This window comes from Zosterops lateralis, assembly GCF_965231275.1.
Source record: "Zosterops lateralis genome assembly, chromosome: 7".
Classification (NCBI taxonomy): domain Eukaryota; kingdom Metazoa; phylum Chordata; class Aves; order Passeriformes; family Zosteropidae; genus Zosterops; species Zosterops lateralis.
The window spans coordinates 20578971-20602301 of record NC_139767.1 but is presented as its reverse complement, the minus strand read 5'-3'; the positions used below and the strand labels follow the sequence as shown (position 1 = coordinate 20602301).

The following is a 23331-nucleotide window of genomic DNA, read 5'->3' as shown; positions in this document are numbered from 1 at the left end:
CTATATCTTCTGTTTCACTATTTCCAAGTGAAGGTTGAAACTTTCTTTTGCAGTCATACACTGCAACAGATCTTTTGAACTACCATGTGAGCTTCCCCCACGCTCGGAATGAACTCTCGATTGGACACAAGGACAAGGAGATGGAAGTGGTAACACACATTGACAAGGGACTAACATACAGGAGAGAAAACAGGAGAGAACAACAATGAAAAAATGTTCATCAGATCTCTTCATGAATTTTTATTTCCTAAAACATTCCTTAAAGGGTTTCGGCATTAAGTTAACACCATAACTTTTAATTGGTAATTGACTCAGTACTAGGAAAGTAATCAGACCTCTTTTGAGATTATTGCACAAAAACCTGGCAGCAAACAATTGGAAAATGCACATATAGATCAGTTTCTGAAACTGAGTTACATAATGTTTCCAAAGAACAAAATATATATATTGTTAAAGAATAGACACTAAATACAATTGCTTAATTTTAAATCACGTCCAGCACGAAAATATTTTAATATGTCAAATACCCCAGGACTTGCTGCATGCATTCATAATGTAGCTATTTCATCATGAGTGTGATCATATTTCCACCCCCTCCCCAAAATGTAGCATCTTCACAAGAAACTCAAAATAGGTAAAATATAACGTGAAACATTTTCTTTTAATATATATTTCCATTTTGGCATTTAATGCTTAATCTATAAATAGATGTTCTCTGACACAAGCATGATTTATGTGTTTTTGTGCTGTTTTAAGATTAAAATATTATATATTAATAAATCCAAAGCAGTTCATTTTTTAGTTATACTCCTAGTGAAAAAAATACTCTATTTCATTAAGTATCAAAACTGGAATTTGCTTTTTAGTAGTGACTATATGTTATTGACTACTTAAAAATATAATTAGTTCACAAAAAAGTATTGCTTATCTGAGTGCTAGGTAAATACTATATAGAGATACTTAAAGAGTAGTTGAGAAACATCACATAGTGCTACTGTTAAGAAAAGGTTTAGAGTAGTACAAAAGTTTCCAATAATTTATGTCCTGATTTTTTTTGTGTGTGTGCTACCAGGAAAAAAATTACAGAAGAGTAAAAAAAAAAAAAAAAATCAAAATACATATCCAATTACTCTCTGCTAAAGGAATAAAAACATTATTTTTTTAGACGGAAACAAAGTATTGCATTGAACTAAGATTTCTACCAATTATAATTAATAAAGTAATATGGAGGCAGCATGTGGTAGATTTAAGTTCATACAATCTGTTAAAGTAATACACAATCAAAAATTAATTATTTGATGTAAAAATTTTAGGTTGCTTCCAATCTGTAATTTCAGCATAGTGCTACAATATTGTTCAGTCTTGAAGGCTAAAATCAAGAAACTTCAATTCTCATTCTGTCATAAGCAAAGCTCACCTACACCTTGTCTTAAAACTTTTTAGCAGCATAGTCAGCTTTATAAAGAGAAAAAGGCAAAATATTACTATAATTTACATATTCTAATAATCTTTTCAAGGCATCAAAAGACCCAGCTTGAAATTGTTATAACCGTTGACAAAAATATATTAACATATACTTGCATTTACACTTTCAAAAATTTGTAGTTAGTATTAAGTTGGCCTATGAAGCAGTAGTAAAGTGCAAAATATTTGGTATAATATCTAGGGATTAGCCTTAGCTTCTGTGGAATACAAAGGATTAAGCCTGGCTCTTCCATTGACAGCTATGGTGTTTGATGGAGGACCAACCTGGAGGCAGGGTGGGGAAAAAAAAAAAAAAAAGAAAAGAAAAGAAAAATATTAACAAAATATCCATTTTTTTTATCTCTCTAATATGCTACACACCCTTACTTCATTTAGTGTTTTTATCAGTGCAATGGAAGACCTCCTATATGATTTCTTAACTAAGCATATATTCTACAGAAGTGGAAACAGACGACATTACTTTAAAACATATTTTATCCTGACTAAAAATTTCATGTATAGCTATCCAAAAGCCACATAATTTTTAGCTCTTTTCCACACATGGTTGCAAAGAAGTACTTGAAAAACATCACTAAACCAAACACTTTGATTAAATATTGAATAGTCCTGATTTCTTACTGAATCTTCTAACAGTTCTTTATACCATGGTAATGTTTCTTTTATCAGAAGAAACCATAACTTTTAGCACAGAGAGCCAAAGCCTGATTTTCAGTGGTACTGCATAACCAAGAGCTCCAGTTGGAGTTAATGGGAGCTGTAGATGCTCTACAGCCATGAGAACCACATACCACAGCACACAGTTTACTAAACACAATGAAAACATTCTCAAGAGAAAAATTGTTAAAAAGAAACCTCACTTGACCCATTTTAGGTTAGTAATTACTGAGGGCCCTATTGAACAGGAAAGACCAGCAACACAAAAGGCCACAGATCTCAGCACAGCATACTCACAACATAGTAAGTAAAACAGAGGGTGAAAAAAAATTAAAAATTTTGCAAGTGGTGCCAGGATTTTATCTTTTAAATGTCTCTCAGAGCTGCAAGAAGAGAGAGTATGGTAAGAGGTAAATGAGAAGCAAGCACCTGACGAATGTATCTCTCTCATTATTAAAATGGATCAGATTATTACTCCTTTTCCTGACTGCAGCACGATACTGGAAGCTATGAGGTGTATGCATTCTACAAGCCCTCTCAAGTCTCAAAAGCACTTTTGGTTGCAAATAACTTACTTACAAATAACTGATACAAAATGCTTCATTTCCCTGTCCTACTACTGCCAGTTCTCCACGTTAAACATAAAATGAAACCATGTTTTTTATTAGATTTGCTATAGGCCAAAAAAATCTCTTTCTGCTGTCAGATATACATACCTGTACCACAGCATATGCACTCTGAGAGGGAAAAGAACAGCATGTACAATTTTATGCTTGGCAAAACTTCAGTGAGTTCTTCACTGCATTTTGTTTGTGTTCCAGGGGGTTTTTTTAAGCCTGGTTCAGATTTCTGTGCTGCAGACTACTCTTTTTCATGGTTACAGCTTCTTCATTATTATAATTTTTTCTTAAAAAGTACAGCCCTTTCATCACCCCAGTCTCAACATATAATTTACTGACAAAGAACATCTCCCACCCACAGAAGAGACAGGGAGGGGAAAACCAATTTCAGTCATGATCTCTCTCCCCTTCCCCATTCTTGCACTTAAACTGATAGAGACTATATAGGTCAACTCTACACTAAGACCATTTCTATTAAAAAGAATTAATAAATAAATGAAGTGTCATGTTATTCAGAATGTAATTATGCACTAGAAGGAAAAAAAATCTTAAAAATATATGCAAATAAAATCCAAACAGTATTTCTGGTAGAACAGATTTTACCTCTAATGGATTCTGAACAATACAGCGTTTTCTTAAACTTATCCTGTTTTTAATATATTTACTGACATGTAGTTAGAAGTAATTCTACAGTGTATTATATGCCATTTTTACTGACTAGAGATCAAACCCTACTTGAACATGCTTGCAACTTATCCAGGAAACTCAGTCTTCCTATTCACTCTAGAACGGATGTGAGATCTACAAGCCTCAGAGAGGCAGTTGCACTACGACACTGAAACAAAAACTTATGAAATGGAATGTTCCACTATCTGACCATTCACTGCAAGATTTTGACCCAAGGCAATCAAAGTCTTCCATAAAACAAACAAACAAAAATGTCCCTTGTATCCACCTACCACACATCATTAGTTTCTTTCAAGTGGAAAAGGGAAGAAAAACTAAAGAACTACTGAATTTCTTTGACCTTCTGCAATGAAAAATGATCCCTCAAAACAGAATGCAAAATACTAATGTGAGGTCAAGAAAACTTTGTGAGACTATGACTGTCTGGTTGCAAACTTAAAACAGTACAGATTTTAGAAATGCAGACTGTTTTAACCAACGAGATACAGGTTACAGTACGTTAGAGTAGGTTAATTTTAATAGAGATTTTAACCAGAGGGGGTAGAGGAAGATGTCTCTTTCAGGATCATTGACAAAAAATTGAGAAATAGCTTAGTTATGGTGCCTAACAGATTAAGGACATTAAGGACCTGATAAAGTCTAATAAAGAGGAAAATAGTCTTCAGAACTGTGTGTTATCTGCCTGCAAAAGGTTGCAGCCACTTTAGGTTTAGAACAAAGCTGCTCAGCAGGTTTCCAAAGCCATACCATTTCAAACTATGTAAACACAAACAAGTCAGATTTTATGGACAAGATACTTCACTGATAACCTAGAGATTTCTAATTCATTTAATGAAGATTTTGATTACATTTGTACCATACCCACATTTGAAACTGTGGGTGCATTCACCAGTTTATTCCATAAAATTGACCCTCTTCCCCACCTCCCTTCCCATTGTTAAGAGACCTCCTGGCAGCAGTTTGTGCCAAAACTAACTGCTTTTAGAATCAGGCATCAGTATGGTAATTTTGAAGGAAGTACCATGAGTTCCTTGTTTTGGATGCAATGATGAAAACTCACCCTTTTCAATTTGGCAGCAGCTTCTCCAGAGCGGATTGCAGCCAGCAAGCTCTGGTGGATCTGTTCGGGGTCAGCGCGCGGGAGCGTCATCGCGGTTTGTCTCTTAGTGACAGGGCGTGGGTGGTCAGGGGAAGCACCTGACGGCGCCTGACTCTTCTGCTCACTATGCACATGGCTGCCTTTCTATAAAAGGGAGGAAGTGGAAGGAAAAGAAGCCAAAAACTTTTAATCTGAATTAGTTATAAATGGAAATCTGAGTCAACCTGGCACAAGGTTGCATAGCAAACTGCTGCCATTCTAGTGTTTGCTTGGTTCAAGATTTCTGAGATCAGACACATTTCCAGCATAGCACGGAGTTTCTCTCTCAAGTAATTATGCCAGCAAAACTTTTTATCTCCATTCAAGTGTGCTTGTGGCATGACCACTTGAAGCCAAATGGATCGCATCACTCAGAACTAAATTTAAGAAACCAACACACAGAACTATAAAGAACAAATCATTAGCACTCCAAACATAAAAATAAGTATTACACAGGATAAATGACTATTTAATTTACAGTTCTTTAAAGTAGGGGATGCTAATTATGGCAGGAAATAATTACTTCCAATCATCTGAATGATGTTGCTCTCATTTTTAACATTCCCTGTATTCCTGCACTTCATTATAATGCTGTGCTACTAGTGGACACCACAGGGTGTTTTCCCTGCACAAATACAGTGCTTTCTGACCAGGGAGTGATTCAGAAACAAGCCTTTACAGTGGCTGCACTTGATGGCATTGGATCAATTAGTATTAGAAATAAAGTTTACCTTATCCATTAGATTATTTTGTGACCCCGCTGTTATGGTCTGTAAGGAAGGACTTTTCATTTCAGGCATAGAGGTAGCTGAGGAGAATCCAGCTGCCAAAGGGACAGAGGAGGGTTCCACAGGAAATTCCTCTCTCGGTGCCTGGCTAGTGATCGTACGTGTCTTATTGAATGATTGTGACCTTTTGACTGCAGATGAGACAGCAAGAGCAAAAGGGGATGGTCTTGAACTAGAGTATGGCTTTGGAACTGCAAAAGTTCTGAGAGTTTTTAGATTCAATGGTGCTGGAGGACAGGAGGGAAAACTTAAAGGCTTATTGCTTTTAACAGGAGAAGTGGAAGATTCAGTGTTTTTTCCATCATCAACTTTTTCTTGATCTGCAGGAGGAGAGGGAATACTTGTTTTTTGTAAAGCCAAAGAAGTCAAATCAGGTGATGAGATTTTTTTACCCATCTCTGTATTCTTAACTTCATTTTGAATTGAATTAGGAGCACAAACTGTGCTTCTGGCAACTGCAGATGTCACATATTGACCTGAAGCTCTTCGTTGCATCTGCAGATAAAAAGAACTAGGCTTCATTGAAGGACTTAATGGACTTAATGCATTTGACTTGTCCTGAGTCTCAGAAGAAGCATTTGTATTTTCCAAGTTTAGCGTCAGTGGGATACGCTGCTTGAAGGACTCTCGTTCCATCTGGTTACTCTCAGTAGTAATCTCAGCTCCAGAGGTCACAGTATGTTCAGAAATGCTGTTCACTCTCTGCAGCAGACCATTTGCTGCTGCAGCTTCATTTTGTGAACCAACCTGTGAAGGACCCACACTTTTTGACAGATGAGGAGTTTCAGTTTGCACTATGAATTCTTTGGGGTCTTCTAAAGTACATACTTCTTGATCCTTATGATCTGATAGAACTTCTGATTCCCAGCTCTTCATCATTTCTAAGAATTTTGGAGGCACTATTTTATAAGTAGTCATCCCAATTTTTGGTATGTAATCCCTTGTAATTTCATTAGCAGGTCTGGGTTTAGGTCTGGTGTCCTGTCTATAAAAAGGGTGACCTTTTACAGGAGAATCATCTGGATTTTCAGCAGTTGTTTCTGGTGAAGCAATATCACTACCATTTATACAGATGTAACTCTGGTCTTTCACTGGAATTACTTTTTTATGAGTAACTTCTTGTGTCTCCAGATTTTGTTCTATTGAAGTATCTTCACTCTCTTGATGCATTCCATGCATCATTTGAACAAGGGAGTTGTTCTTATCTCTGTTGTGTTGAGGGACCAGTTCTCTAAATGCGGATGATTCAACACTCTGAGGAACAATAATTTCCGTCTGTGCAGTCCTTCCCAAATTGCCATCCAAAGTCTGGATTCCAACATCCTGAGTTTTTACTGTGTCCAAGCCAGTTTGATTTGTTTTGTCATCTTGCTTTTCTGAAATCAGTTGAGGATAATTTCTATGACTTACAGAGATGTCATTTTTACATGCCTGGCAGTTTGATAGTCTGTCAACTTCAAGCTTGTTATTTTCTCTAAAATCTACTGTTTTAATTTCAGCTGTCTGAAGTTCTTTCCCTTCTTCTGTTGTTGGAATGAGTTTTGTATCACTGTGATCTTTAAGTTAAAGAAAGATTCCAAAATTAATACAAATGCCAAAAAGATTCCATCTTCCTCATTACATCATGAAGCTCTGCATCCACTGTATTTAATAACAATTACTAGCTTCTCACTGATGCTAATATTTTCCCTAAGCCTTTTTAAAGGCTATTTAAAGACGTATTTATATTTGACTAATATTGCCAAATAATTGTATTCCAACTCAGGTATTCTTCCTTAATAAACAGATTACAGATGTCATGCATCGACTTAATAAAAAAAACTATTATAGAACAATTTAAAAAGCGCTAATAAATTTCAGTTCATTACATAGGCATCAGCGAGTCAAGAGCTCAAGGACTATTCAGTATAGAGTTAGATGCAGTTTTTATTTAGTTCCACACATTTGTGGCTTCTGTTCTTTAGTTTTAATGTTACAAATCTCATCAACTACACCTTATGTATTTGTACAAGGAAACAACTGAAAAACATATGGACAAGAGTAACTTGCCAAACCTATTTTTCCTACCCTTTGGTTGGTCTGATAATTCAATTTTCTACCCCTGGACTAAATATGTGATCATCTCCCAAACACATGAATATTTTAGTCAAATTGTTTTAAACACAATATTGGGAAAAATAAATTCTTCAGGAGTAGTCATATAGAGTGGCATTTTGCAGGGGGGAAAAATCCTCATTTCATGTATGCTATAAAATGGCATAGGAAAATTTATACCACATACACGCAGGACTTGTGTTGTTTTGATTTATTAACAGAGGTGTACTGAGTATAAAAGACTATAGAAGGCCTAATATATAAATCTGAAAATCAGCGTCACAAAAGAGTAAAATAAATCAGTCAGGTCACTAAATCCACAGAGAAATTTATGACCCATTAGATACACAGGATTTCGTCATTTTGCTTCAGATCAGCGTGTCACTTTTATTTGTGCTTAAAAATATTTGCATTTTCATGCAGAAAACTCACCCTAATTCCATAAACAAAGAACAACTGATGGCTTCTTCTGCCCCAGTGGGATGTGGCAGCCATGTCACCCCATGTGGAAGGATTACCTTTGTATCCAGCCTTCCCCCTCCTCAGCACTGTCCCACCCACACCATCCTATTACAGCATGATGGAGCTTTGACTACTACTAAAACAAAAATATATTAAAAACAAACCCAAAAACCCCCAAAATTGCAGCCAATTCTTGCCACCTCATCTCAAAGAAAATACAGTAGAGCTAGAGCAAGCATAAAGAAAATAATCTGATTATAACAATTCAAGAGTTGACTATATAGCCATTTCTTCAAAGGAATAGGAAAGTTCAAGCTTCAAGTATTAACAAGTGGGAACTACTCACCATCAGTTTTATTTTGAGCTAAAATTTTAAGCTTCTCCTCTGTTTGAAATTCAGCATCCACACTGCTTATTTTAGTCTGTAGTCCTCTGCAAAGCACAACAGTACATTAAATATGCTGGTATCATTCATTTCAGTAAACACAAGGAATGATGCAAGAGAACTGGCAATATTCTCCAAACACAGATGGACAAAACAGAACCGCTCTGCCAAACGCTGGAATACTCAACAGAATTGATTTAAAAAAACAAAAAATCCATGAGGAAATGCTGCCATGATATTTTACCAAAATGACATGCAGCTCTACTTGCTTCTGTGTAAGCAGATGATCAGTCTTCCCTTCTCTTCTCCCCCTCCTTTTGTTTACTGTGCAGTTGGAACAAGCCACCTCTCCAACAGCAACTCCACTCCAGTAAAGCCACAATAGTTTTCACTCATATGAAGTGCTCTGACACCCTCCAATCTAAAATGTGTCCCTGACTTTGTCCCCACCACGCTGCAGTGAGACACTGTGTATGAACACATGAACTGAGCAGTACAGACTTCTCAAAGTAGTCCCTTTCAAGAAATACCTTGAGAACAGCAAAGAAAAATACACAACATGTTATTTGCATACTAAACATCTTGGAAATGCATACAATACCTATTTCCCTCATTTCATCGGGGACAAGAGAACTGCAAAAATGCTGAATAAACAACTCATCTTCTTGCAGGTGGGGAGGACATATTAAGTCCTTAGCTTCAAAAGGTAAATGAGGAAGGTAAATACTTAAAATTTCTTTTAAAAAATTATTAAAACTTCAAACTTTGTTGAAGATATTTTTATAAAATGTAGTTAGAAACACTGGATTATGAAGATTCCAAATTATTTGCCACATCAAATGCATTAGTTGTCAGAATCAATGCCTTGAGGTGACACATCTGCTTTGAATCATTTTAAATTATACATTTCTCAACAACCATCCATGCTCGTGTTGCCTGTATAGTCACAAACATACTGTAAGTGTCCCATAAACCGCTTAACAGGAGCTTATGCTCTCAAAACTGTTGTTGGAAGGAAGTTAAACCTTAGTCCTGCACTCTGTACCCTTGCTCAGCTCTGTTCAATTTAACACAGCTGGGTGCCTGAGCTAAAACTATTAACAACATGCTGAACTAGATTCTTAATAGGAATTTTTAAAAAATGAAATCAAAACCCACCAAGCCCAAAAGCCACAAAACACCACAGAGTATCATTATAGAAATTAGTGATTTTGACTGGAATATTTTGCATATATCACTGTTTTGATTTAAAAAAACACTTCTCAATGTAACTAGATGTTATATATAAGATCAAAATTATCTAAAGCTTTCCAGAAATATAGTGTCAGAGAAACCCTACTCCTCATTTTGGAATCCCCAAGATATTTCAGGAAGCAATTGCCAAACTCTAAAGCCAGAGGTGCAGTACCCTCTAGCTGACTGTCACCAGAACTATAAGACATGAAAGGTCACTACCAATTCAAAGGGAGAGAAGGAAGGAAACATCCCTTGGATAATTAGGCAAACTGGCCCAATAACACAGGCCTGATAAATTGCAAATTCAAGACAATTTACTAGATCCCCGAAGAGGAGAAACACCCAAGCAACTGGGACAATATTCAGCAGGACAGAGGATCAAAGACTTTTGCAAAGCCACATTTGGCCTTGGACTGACAAAAATGTCCCTTCAAATACAAGTTAAACCTCTCTTTACTACCTTGAAAGTTCTTGGCTACTAGGGCAGTCACACGTTTTGGCTTCAGTACAATAATCGAAATAGTTCTTTCAATTTAATTTGGGAACAGTAGCCAGCTTAGTTGCCCCAGGGAACAGAGAAATAGTGAATTACATTAACACAATGGGACTTCTCTGGACAATCAACATTTATTTCAAGCAGGCACTAACTCATGTTGGAAACCTGCTGAGTCAGGTAGTTTAACAAACATGCTGAAGGGCAAAGGTACAGCATCACCAGAAGGGAAAAAGAGTGGTTAAGGAAACGAATGTGTTTATTCTTTAAAAAAGCTGAATTAACTTGTTTTCCTGAGAGCAAATGGATTGAGACAGGTCAAGACCACATATAAGGAAAAGAAAAAAAAAAAAGCAAAAAAAATATGCAAGCAATAAGAATCATGCCCAAAAGAACAGAAATGGCTGATCTATCCATTTTCCTCGACCTGCAAGAATGAATTTGTGTATTTTTATTTAACTAATCAATCCAAATTTTTTTGCAGCATGCATGCTCTAGTAAATACACTGAGCATTTTAGAGCTGGGTTCAGCTTTTCTGGGTTCCAGCTGTTTGAGTAGTAAGGAAAGGGAAGATTAAACAGAATAGACTGCAGAACACTTCATTGTCATTTTTGTTGAAAAGCTTCATGAATTACAGTGCACAGAAGAATGGTACAATGAAAGCTAAGCATATTAAAGCTCATTCCTCTCTCACAATTCTCTATTCTGTGCTTCACAATGTAACAGCACTCTGCATTTTATTTGCCTCCCCCATTGTCCCCCCAATGCTCCTTTCTTTGTCACAAAACGTACTTACTTGCCATCTGTGCTCATATTTTCTTGTTTTTCTTCCTTGAAGCTTTGCGAGTTGTCTATGGGAACACTGCCAGGAACAGGAGCTGATGAAGCAGGATCGTTTTTGTCATTTTCCAGTGGTACCTCAGCAGAGGGGAAGGCTGCAGTAACCTCTCCCGTCCCAGGAGAGGTATTGGTACTTCCACTGTCCTCTCCCTGTTGCACACCTATCTCTTCTTCCCTTTCATCAATTTCTTCCAGGTTGTATTCTGAGCTCCTTACATCTACATTCACAGAAGAAAGGAAATAAAAATTAAAACACTCCCAAACCAACCAAACCCAAACCAACCCACAGCTTTCAATGCAGGTTGTAGATTAAAAGGGACTGTTCAAGGCAGCCTAAATAGTTTGAAGAAGGAAAACTGACTTTTTCCATAATTCAGGTAAATTAAAAAAAAAAATTAAAAAAAAATCCATTCAGACTTCCCAGAATTCTTTGGTTCCTCTTGATTTACTCTCTTGACACAAGGATATGCTGATCACTGTGCTACTGTCCATCTGGTTCTGTATGTGTACCTACTGTAAAACATTTTCCATATTTACCCCAGATACTGAATTAAGATTGTTAAACATATTTTTATCTGATAACCCTAAATTTCATAGATGTGGACACTTGCTTTTACCCAGACTTCTTGTATTTCCATTAGCTCCTAGTGAGTTTTAAAATACACAGTTCCTCTACATCAGAGTAGGAATGTTCAAGAACTAAAGGGTAACCCAAATATCAATTTTGCCCATGGTTTGAACAATTTTCATCACCACTATCAAAAATTTCCCATAACCATCCTAAGCAATTTGAAGCGTCTTGTGCAGTGCTGCATGTTACAGTAGAAAAATAAAGTTCATAGAAAAGTGCTAATCCATAAAAATACTGACATTTGCAGCCAGAGAATAGTTAAACTAAAAGGTCGAGTTGCTGGATTAGAACACAGATAAATCAGTGTACTTGAATTAATAAATACATCTGACCAGGGTACTCCCATCAGCTTTGGGTGCACTGACACCTGTTAGAAACAAGCCTTGCACTTGGGCAATTAGCTTTCAGTCTAAGTAGTATCAGTAAATTTCCAAATGTAAAGAAAACAATAAGGAATACTGGAAAGTCACAGATTGCAGAGTACCAAAAAAAAAAAAAAAAAAAAAAAAGTCAGACTGATTTTTTTTTGCAGCTGGTATCCTACAATGTTTCCAGTACCTCTAGAGAAGTACAGTGTTATAGAAAAGTAATAAGAGGATCTATGTATTGGAGAAAGGCTCAGTACAGAACAGAAACTTTGATGTTTCAATAGGGTCATTAGTAAAGAGTTTGGTAATACCAAAGATACTCATTCATAGTCACAGAAAAACTACAAAAGCTGAACATTTTACTATTTAATTCTTGGTTTTATATTGCAATCTTGTAATAGTGTTCTGTAGTTACACATTAAGCAATGTGATCAACACCTGCCATAGTGCTGAATGCAAGTGCTGCAGGTGAGCTCCTTCCATATGGTTTCAGCACAGGTACATACAAATATGTCACACTGGTATTACAGGGACTCCTACAGGTTTACTAGTCATACGGGCTTTCTCTTCCTTTCATTATCCACCAACCCCTTTTCCACCTAGAGAAAACTCATACCTAGCAGTGTCATACTTTGGGGGATTATTTTAGTGATGGCAGTATCATTTCATGTGTGACAGGTTAAATATATACGTCAAAATGAACAAAGCATAACAGAATGTGAGCAAACATTAAACTGGCTAAGATTATCCCACAGTCCATAACCAGCTCTCTAGAACATTGCCTCCTTCACTGGTGAGGCCTATTATGCTATAGGCCTGAGCCATCACCAGCTACAGGAACAAAGACTGAGATTTTCAGTCTAAATACTCTATGGAAACCTGAATTATACAACAAAGAATAATCAGAACTTCTGACAAGAGAAATGGAAGCATTCTGGAACTGCTCTGGCTTTGTGCCCAGGCACTGCTGTCATTCCTCTGCTGCTTTTCCTCTGGAGAGGGGTGTAACAAAGGCTGAGTTGTATTTATCCTCCTGAGATGGAAACTTAGCTTGATAGGAGACATTCCTGATGTTCCTGCTATGTGAAATTCTGTTCTTTGCTGCGCTAGAAACACTTCCAAGCATTGGGGTGGACTACCCTGACCTACAAATGGATAATACCAAACAAAAACAGCCCTCACACTTCCTCAAAAATGCTCTACCTCATTTGTCAGCATAAGATCAGCCTTGCTTGCTAGTGGATTTTCATCTGTTACTGAATCTCATTCCAGACCTGGGCTGTCACTGCTGCAGCAGAATAAAATCTGAATACATTTGAACACAAACAACATTTAACAACCATCCTTCACTTATATCAAGCAGGTAACTGCTCCCTAGGGGAGCAGTTCAGATTCTGCAGTCTAGAGCTTTTACATGCAACACATCGCCAGGAAGAACTTACAGCAATACTGGCTATATACTGTTGTGTTATTGCTTATATGCCCTATCCATAGTCCCATATGTAATATAAATTGCATTTCTACCTGCATATAGTTTCTTCTTTTAGAACATAAGTCACTGAGTTTTAGGTATCCTAAACCAATATAGAGTTACAGTGCGTCACTGTGAAGGTAGATGTATAGATAAGTACACACACACACATATATGTATATATACACACACACCCCTGATGATGACACACCAACTGCAAGTCTCCTTTGGGCAGTAAGAATACCCTCTGCCCAGCAGACAGAACAAGCTGGTGCTACTCTATAAGCTCTCATGCTCATAAGCACCAGAGCTGGAAAGCCTGACTACATCATGCAAATCTACTCTTGACTCTACAGCCCTTAACAAAGTGCTTAAGAAATACTGTAACCAATAGGATTATATAAAGGGATTTGTTTGATGCAAAGTTTTCTAAAAAATCTCTAATTTCAAAATTTGTATTGAATACTGTTTTACCATCTTCCCTAGAAAAAGAAAGACTAAGCATTAATTAAACTTTGGGATGGTGAACAAAAATCATAATTGATAAACAGAATTGTTTATAATCCCAAACATTCATATTTCTTCTCTGTCAAAGCTTATTCCAGTAGATGTGTTTTCAAACCACTTTTGTCAAGGTACATACTGTTTTTACACCATGGGAAAACTGTCATTTCACAAAAGAAATGTTGCCTATTCCATACTATATAGCTCCACTTGATGTGGAGTATGTGTCTAAGTAGTACATAGCTAACAGACACCAAATTGAACATTTTCAGTGGTTCATTTTAGGGCAAAAGATAACACTGTATTTGCAGCTTAGGGTTTTTGTTTATTTGCTGAAGTAGCACTGCATAACAGAACCACTCTGGAATGAATGCCAGTCACAGCTGAAAAAAACCTCACAATACTTCCCAGATGCCTGACAATCAAAGCAGTATTAATCCAAATGGAAGGAACTCCTGTGTTTTTTTGTAAAGGTAAAATTATGTCCAACTTTGCAATTTAAGTGATACTGAACTAGTTAATCCATCTAAAACAATACCCAAACATGGCTAATTTTCAGACTAGGAATAGGACAGGTGTACTGCATCTGATTTTGCTGCAGGTTAGTATTGGTTCTCACAGCACAAGGGGTTTTGCTAAAAGGACCCTTTATACACAGGCCTCACAAGTTTCAGAGATGCCACCAGAGAGCAGCAGTATCCCATGAGAAAAAAAGAGGCAATGAAGCTGTGCTATGTGACTTATATACACATTTTAAGAAACTGAACTACACTAAGTCTTCAGCAAAGGACACTGCATAAAGACATGAGGAAAACTAGAGACTGAAGATTGTCACTAACTGCAGAGGTAAATCCAAGGGCTCAACACAGACTGCCCTAAGCCCAGTAAAGATGATTACCTTTTCTATTTCTTTCCATTACAGCTTAAATTAAAATATTTAATTAGAGAACTCAAATGCCTCAAGCAGAAGTTTCTAAATCTATGGAAAAATAAACAAGCCATTTCTTTGAAGTTCAGGGTTGTTTAGCTACACAGCACGTGGACATTACAGTGATGGGAAAGGCAAAATTTTTAGCACAGATTAACAATCTTAAAATAGAAACAAGTACAAGAAAACAAAAATCCCACCTTGATTTAATATCACAGTATGATAAACTTGCTCATCTTAGACCCATTCCATGTAGATAGAACAGTTTTCAACACACAAAATTCAGTACTAATGAACAAACCACTCACTCAGAATTACTCTCTTTCATCTGCTACAACAGCTACAACAAGGAAAGGTTACAACGTCATTAGATCTTCAACTCCAGACTCCACAGCATAGGTTCATAATCCCATTTATTGTGCTACATATTGTTTCTATTAACATCTTTTCCAATAATTTACATAAATTGCCCTAAACATAAACCAAGCCCAAGTTTACTGATTTCTGATTTTTTCTTTTTCCCCCATTGCCAGAGACCTAGCATCCTAGCAGAAGACTTTTTCAGCTCTTGTGGTACATTTTTGTTTTACCACTCCAAACAATTTGAGTGGCATCCAGAACAAAATAGCTGGAAAACGACTTAAAAATTCCTGTCAACTAGGACAGAACTGAGTGCTTACCCTCATATAATGACAGTAGCACTCCACAGGCTTAGCATTTATATACTTCATTCTTATTAAATGCATTGAAGAGTTATTCTTTCAGACTGCACTGGCACTGATTATTCTAAAAGCTTTTGCAAATTTTAGAAGACTTCTAGATGTTGTACCTTGTAGCTGAACCCTACAGTCTGGTGCTTACAAACAACAGTATTTCACAGTACAAACTGCATAAATTTAAAAAAGCATTATGTTCAGCAGCTAAATAATTGTATTTTAAACAGCTATACTTTTATATATCACATTTTCCCCATAACACCCAACAAATGATTTAATGTATAAACAACTATTTATGCATTCAGTTTAGATTTACAACTTATGTTTTCAAAGGCTGTTCAGATGCCAACCAAAAGCCAGGCACAGATTTGCTCCTGCCCCTATGTTATGCAGGTCAAGGGCAGCACAAGGCAGGGTTCTAAAAACAACACTGGGCTTTAGCTTTTGAAAAGCTTGTTATGAGATACAAAGAAAAAAAAAATCACAAATTCTGGATAGTTCTTCTCTGTAACTTATGAGAAAGGAGAGAAAAATAGGGATGTTTAGTTTTTTAAATGTAAAACACAGGTACAAATTATATTGTATTTGTTTCTGTAGATAACAAAGGTAAAATATCCTTATTTTAGAAAGCCGTATTTTTACTTCAAAGGAAAAGTTAATTGATCTGAAGGGTTAAAATTAGTCCTATACTTATGACACATCTATACTATAGTCATTTATTGCTATGAATTACCATAACTTGCTATGAAGTAAATTTTATCAGTACTTTTGTACAAAGAACCAACCTGTTTCAGGCGGCATTTCAGTGGCTCTTCCTTCCGCTTTAGTGGAGGCTGGCTCTGTTGACTCTGTTACTGCAAAAAGTGAAGCAACAACCTTTACCACCTCTCTGTTTCAGCACCAACAAAAGTCATAGATAAAATGTTAGATTGTGGTCATACAGACTAGTGATATCTTCAAGAAGCTTCACTGAAACAACTAGTGCTCATTGTCACATTTTCCAGATATTTTAATCTCGACTCTTAGGTATTTTTGAACCAGAAAAGTGGATTTCTGATCAAATGGAAGAATTACAAAAAAACCAAGTTCCTCTAAGATTCTTCTAGTCAGTCCATCTAGTCAGTTCTCTCTCTGATCCACAGAAGCTAATCTTTTCTCCCCACCCCTAGCAGTCCCCCTGAGTAACATAAACACAATTCTATACTTAACCTAATGGTAATTAATTTGGTATTGTCTGGGTTTTTTTCTGATCTGCATGCTCTAAATAACTCTTCCTCACACTTGTGGGAAAACAACAGGATTGGTGAGGAGGATCGTAAGCACACTCAAGTGACTTGCAGTAGGGGTGCAAAACCCCACATATGCTATTAATTGCTCTTTAATCTTGTGTGTTTGACAAGTGGAACACCTGTGTTCAGATAATACAGGCCTGTCATAGACTTACAAGGCATCTTATGGGACATGCTGCAGATTCCTGCCCTGCTGTGGGAAAGATCAAAGCACCATGGTAAAAACACCTGTGTGAATCCCTGACACAGAGGGAAGGGAGCAGGTTTGGCAGTTGTCTGGCCTGGCCCAAGCTCTGCAGTGCCCATGTTCCCACCTGAGTGCCTCTGCCCCGGTGTGCTTTGAGGCTTCCCCGGTTGGTGAGGTAACAAAATTAAATGTATTCTTTGCATCTGCAGTTTTGTGGTTGCTCGCTTGAGGTTCTTATCTCATAGAGGTGGCGTTACTTTAATGTTTAGCCAGCTATACTTTCTGTTGCCTCCCAATTAAACAGCATAAAAAGATTACCAGGCTCATTACTGCTTTCACTTTGATCTTCTGGTGCTCGGGAGGGTGGCGAGGGCGCCTTGCGCTTCATCCTGCGCAGAGAGGAGTTCACGGCAGCGGTGTCGCTGAGCGGCAGGGAGCCCTTCCGCACCAATCCCATGGGGGCCTGGCCAGGGAGACAGGGCAGGAGCATCATTAGCAATCAGTGAGAAACAGCCAAACAGCTCCCATAATTATTCTCCAGAATTATTTATAATATACGTTTGGGAAAGAGAGAACGTATTACCAAATGTATTGTGTGTTTCATCTTAATTCCTGCAAGGAGTTGTTTTTTTAAAAAAAAGATTTTCTCAAGTAATTGAATATATTCACGGAGGTGCAACATAGAGCAATAAAAGAAAATCAGTTGTTACATATAGTGTATAACAGAATTTGAATTCTTTTATGCCCAAAGGCTATTCTACAAACCCAAAATAAATCTTTTCTAAAAGTAGCTAAAATCATTGTGGAAAGAAGTTTCGACTAAACCCCACCACAACGACATAAGAGAGTGTTTCCTTCTCCATTCTTTCAACAGCAGTCCTAATTGGCCCGTACACATAATTATTATAAATTCCCTTCCCTCCTTGAAATACCTGAACTTTCATAGACATTTTTGGAATGCCTAATTTCAAAACTTATCCTCAAGTACAACTGTCTCATAATATTAAACAAAGTTAAATTTAGTAAGTTGCAAAAAAAAGGTGTACCTATTGATGTTACAGCATAGTAATGTCCTCGTTTGTTGGGAAAGATGCACGGATGGCCCTACACTCATTATTGTAGCAAAAGTAAAAAAATTTAATTCACAAATAATCAAAACAATTAAAAAATGAACAAAGGATACCTTCTGAAGACCTCATATTTTTATGACACAGCAGTCCAGTTGCATTTTAAGCTGTTTAGAAACACATTTTCTGTCTCAGAAAGACAATGGTTGTAAATTTGCCTTACAATCTTAACTACAGTTATACTGAAGAAAATTATATACACATCTACTAAATGGACAATGTTCAGGATCCCAGCAATAAAGGAACACATTCTGGAACTGGACACAACCGCCTGTTTCTGTAGTAATTCTGATTCCTATCACTTGTCTACTCAACAGTATAATAAAATCCTGCAGTGACATTCATTTCTCTCTAGAAGGATCCACACTGCAGTTAGGTGTGGGGTCATCTCTAGAGAGCTTCTCTGTGCTTCCATTAATCAGCCCACTTCACAAAACACAATATCAAGGAACAGAGAAGGCAAAGAGACAGCAACATATTCTTGTATCACTGACAATCCTTCCAAAACCATCAAACAATAGAATTGTTGACCATGTCAATTTCATAGAAAAAGATGCTTATCATTTAGAAAGCTACCACTGAACAAATATCCAAAAATTCCACAGCAAGTGGGATATTAAAGACCAAAAGCTAGAGTATTTGGTTGCATACAACCAAGTCTATAAAGAAAATTACAACAGTAAAGATACTGGCACAAGGTGTCTTTCAGGCAGCGTTTGGCAGCTCCCCTGAGATTGCAGCACAATACCTGAATGACTGAGCAGGGCTTTGAATGAAAAACTATCCTCTGAGCCACCCTGGGCACCCTCTGTCATCTGCTTTGTCCCACCCTGATACCAGGTACAACAGAGCCACAGATACTGCACTATAAGGAGCACCACTGCCCAAAAGTGTACACACAATTCTACCCATCACTATAATGCCAGAGCAAGCAACTCAAACCTTTTACAGCAAAGCAAGAGTCACAGTTTAAAAGAGAAAACACAAAGCACAAGGTGAGTTGTTCTTTTAAGAACACCAGAGGATAGGAACACAGCACTCCTAATTAAAATTACTTGCATGCTTGAGTAGTTTTTAAACAAGCCAGTTTCTAGATTAAAATGTCACACAACAAAACACACTTTACACTTTTATAATTTCTTATTCACAGTTCCAAAATAGTTCTTAAAAAGTAAAAATAATCAATAGCATTCAGCCTTTGAATTTATTTAGGAGGGGATATCAAATACAATATTATTTCCCCAAACGAAGCTTTTTTTGTTGCTGAAGTATTTCCTCCTCACAGTTGGGCAGCTGTGTTTGTCTCCTCTCTGGCAGCTGTGCTCAGGCTCCAGCCCCTCTGCTCTGCACAAAGCCACATCTCCCCGTTCCAAGGTCTGCACCTCTTGTGCTCCACGCGGGCTCCCTCGGCAGCTCTGCTGGCGCCCAGCTCCGCGCGCGCCCGCTCAGCCGAGCAGATGTCACCAGAGTTCCCTTCTGCACAGCACAAGTGTGCGTGTAGGGGGGGAGTAATGTTCTCAGCATAAGAGCACAAATGCTACTAGAAGATTTTTATAAGCCTTTCCACTGCCCTTTGCATCCAAAGAAACAAACAATTTGCAAAGAGAGATTTCAAGAAAGTACTAAATGTTCCAGTAAAGGTTCAAGTGTTGAACAGATTTTCTCAGGAATTATTCAACATATGAATATTAAGAGCTTTCAAATCCTAACAAAGGCTGTAATGTTAAAATAGTACTTTAAACAGATGGAAAAAAATTAAAATAATGTTATTAAGACATATCTGACAAAGGTTTGGAATATACATCTGGGTGTTCATGTGTCATACCAACTGCCTATGATAACCAGTGCTATATCAGTTACATTTAAATTAAAATTCTTGTTAGGATCACTAAAGTAATTAACTGTGTTTATGCAGAAACACCAGTGAACTCTGTCATAACTTCTATAACATATGCAGGAGTTCTACTTTTAATACCATACACCCTCCTCATCCTGCAACAAGCAAGGGTGGATATGAAAACTTTTTAGTCTCAAATTTGGCACCAAATCCCACCCAAAGCAAACACACTACTAATGCTTGCCAGTGCTTCCCAAGTTCCATCCTCTGTAAGCAGTGGCAGACATAGTGCCTTGCCCTTCTTATCATTTCAAAGAAGCAAATAAAAATTAAGGCACAGTAATTTTGAAGCTGCAATGGAAGCAAAAACCAAGAAGCATTAGGAAAGAATACAGCAGTAGTGGAGCATTTCAGTGTGCTAGAAAGCCTACCTCACACCAAGGGTCACTAGACAGAGATTTTCTTATCACCACATCCTACTTCTTTTCCTCCATACATATCTATGTTTAACAGAGATACATAGGTGACTGTATCATGTAGGGATAGCAAAGCACATTGCTACTCATATTGCTAATATTTCTTTCTTCGCTTTGTGTATGCAGGCAAACATATGTCCAAGGAGTAACAGCAAAAAAATATGTATTTGCTCCTACAGTAACTCGTGCACTCAATTTCTATTATATAGCTTAAACTTCCCAAAATACTTAAACTTATCCTAAATACTACAAAGGCAGTAATATACCTCTGATCCGCTGGAAAGAATAGACATACAGAATATATTTGGAGAAACTCAGCTGGTGATATTCTGTCCAAACAACCAATATGACTATTTTCTCCTAAGATTTATCTTGCTGGTACAGGAGCAAACACAATAAAGGAGTAAAGTTATGCATTTGATACACTGAAAATCGGATGCATGCAACATCACCACCAGTTCTGAAACATCTCAGAATAATATCAGATTATCTTCATGTAACTTCAGATAGGCCTGAGCACTCTCTTTTCTCTGGTAACCCTGACTCCACCCAAAGCTTTCCTGCTGTCCATAGTGCTCAATGCATCATTGCCCAACTTCTCCTTTAAAAAGCTGACCACCAAGCTGCAGGCAAGCAAGCCTCTGGTGTAATTTCTTCAGAATGGAACTCACCCATCACAGAAATCCTAACTAAGCTGTCCTGTGACAATGACTAAAAAAAATCTTTTCAGAAATACTTTACGGTTTAGATGCTTCCCACCCTTTCCCCATTCTCCCATCCTCTTCTTCCCTTTCTTTTTTAAGAGATAGCCTGGAGAGTCAGATTTCTTTAGGAGCTAGGGTTGTATAAGTAACAGCAATTTGTATTTCTACAGTTGAGAAGTTCTATCCATTATTTTAAACTGTAAATGTTTTAAATAAAAATCTTCACTTAATTGTTCCTACCCAAGCACAGTATATGCATGCTCCTTTCAATAACTGTAAATAGGGTAAAGAGAGAAACAATAATGGGATAAAATGCAAATGCATCAGTCCAGCTTTTATAAACAAAGCAGTAGCAAGAAAATCAACTGTGGTATTTTGGGTATAATCAAATTATTTTCTTTTGAAGAAGTGTTATTACTAGAAAATTGCAACCACTTTTATGGAAATTGAAGATACTCACACTAAATTATACAAAAACACTGCAAAAACCCTTGAGAGTCCTCTCTAGCTGCAAGTGTATTTAAACTTGCTAGTTCTAAACATGCTTCTGACAAGAGTCATCTTGCCTAGAACGAGAACTGACAAATAAGTGAAAGATTTCAATATTAAGAGACTAACATGCTTTTTTTCCACCTGATTGAACATAGAAATTTGCTGGACAAACATTAACCATTTAAGCTTATGAGGCATCTTCGAGGCCTCATGTAGAGAAATAAGCAAATTATCCTATGTAATAACTTGTAAAAGGTACCCAACATCCACTGTACTATTTTCTCCTCTAAAAATAGGACCATGTCCCTAAAAACTAATTCTATAATCACCTGGAAATGGAGGCAGAAAAAATTCCAACCCTCATATGAGAATGTAATTACTCACATAAAGAGAAAGCAGTTCATTTAATGGAAAAGTAGCAGGGAAGCTGTACAAGGTAAACATTAAAACCCTTTGTCACACTGTGAGAAACTGGACTACAGTATGTTGAGAATTTGAAGAAAGACAATAGTGGGAACTCTGTTCCCTTGAAGTTGACTCATTTCACTGTTGTGAAATGAGATGTTACTACTTTAACGCATTTCTCTCAAAACTAGGTGGTCAGTTTATCCGGGGAAAACTGATATTTCACTTTGTCTTCCTTGTGGATGTTACAAAAAATATTTGTCCATAACAGGACCCATGCAGAAGGTCATCCTGGTCCAAAGAAGAAATAAACTTTGTATCCAGTCTGCCAGGTAAACTGAAAGGCAGGCTAAGGAACTTAGGCATTGTTAAACGCAGTATGACTTGCAATGAAGCGCTTCTGGTGAGGCAAAAGGAGATAAAAAGTGACCCTTAAGAAAAAAAAAAAAAGTATATCTTCACTTTTGTAAATTAACTTCATTGGTCACTGAAGTTGCAGAGAAATTCCCAGACATACTAAGTACCCCAGTGGATACACCAATCAGCCTGGTGAGTAACCTGAGAGAGACTAAGTCCAATCAGCAGGACATACATTTTCAACAGCAGAGAATACAATAGACCAAATTCTTATGTTGTTTACAATTAAATACTTGTTATCTAGTGTGACTATTTTACTGGCCTCATTTACTGAGAGATGACCTGGATTAAGTGTGACATTTTGAGATAATTTGGCCCAACCTTCTGCTGAAAACAAATTCTTACACTTTATTATTGGTTATTGCTAGAGCCTGTCAAGGAGAATCTCAAACATTTCCACCAAAGAAGCTTCTGCCATTTCTTAAGACCGATTCCAACAGTCACTTCTCACAGTGTTGAGTTTTGTTCCTCAGTCTGAATGTAATTTCCTTTGGAGAGGCTAATGCCCATTGGTTCTCATCCTGCCACATTGTACCCTTGTGAAGAATATACCTCAGATTTCCCTGTCCAGATATCAGAAGAATGTGATTAGATACTATCTGAGCCTTCTTTCCATTAAAACATTTATTTTCTCCAAGCCTTTAAACATCATGGTGGCCTGTTTTCAATCTCTGTCTTGAACTACAGGAAAAAAATCTGGACACAGTAGTGCAGGTGTAGCATAAAATTACTGAGTACACTGGATTCAAGGTGGATGGCATGACCAGACCTCAGCCTGTACTGGTGCTTGGATTACTTCACTCTACACAAAGAATTTCATATGAATACTTTTTAAATGTCATTCAGCCTGTCAGTGCCTCCCTGAGTGGTGGCTGGAGTTCCTGCCTCTCTGCCCA

At 37.2% G+C, this 23331-nt stretch overlaps 1 protein-coding gene across 6 annotated transcripts in view; it reads right to left on the bottom strand.

The window, feature by feature from the left end:
• Nucleotides 1-211: 211 nt before the first annotated feature.
• COBLL1 (cordon-bleu WH2 repeat protein like 1) overlaps nucleotides 212-23331 on the bottom strand; it is a 77346-nt gene continuing 54226 nt past the window's right edge. For all 6 annotated transcript variants that reach the window (XM_083864990.1, XM_083864989.1, XM_083864993.1 and 3 more), the window contains exons 8-14: nucleotides 17296-17440; nucleotides 16287-16355; nucleotides 10840-11101; nucleotides 8275-8360; nucleotides 5316-6928; nucleotides 4507-4689; nucleotides 212-1749 (exon numbers count right to left, since the gene is read on the bottom strand). In XM_083864990.1, the coding sequence (XP_083721116.1) occupies nucleotides 1663-1749; nucleotides 4507-4689; nucleotides 5316-6928; nucleotides 8275-8360; nucleotides 10840-11101; nucleotides 16287-16355; nucleotides 17296-17440 (2445 nt within the window). In that variant the 3' untranslated portion in view covers nucleotides 212-1662. The remainder of the gene's footprint in view (nucleotides 1750-4506; nucleotides 4690-5315; nucleotides 6929-8274; nucleotides 8361-10839; nucleotides 11102-16286; nucleotides 16356-17295; nucleotides 17441-23331) is intronic.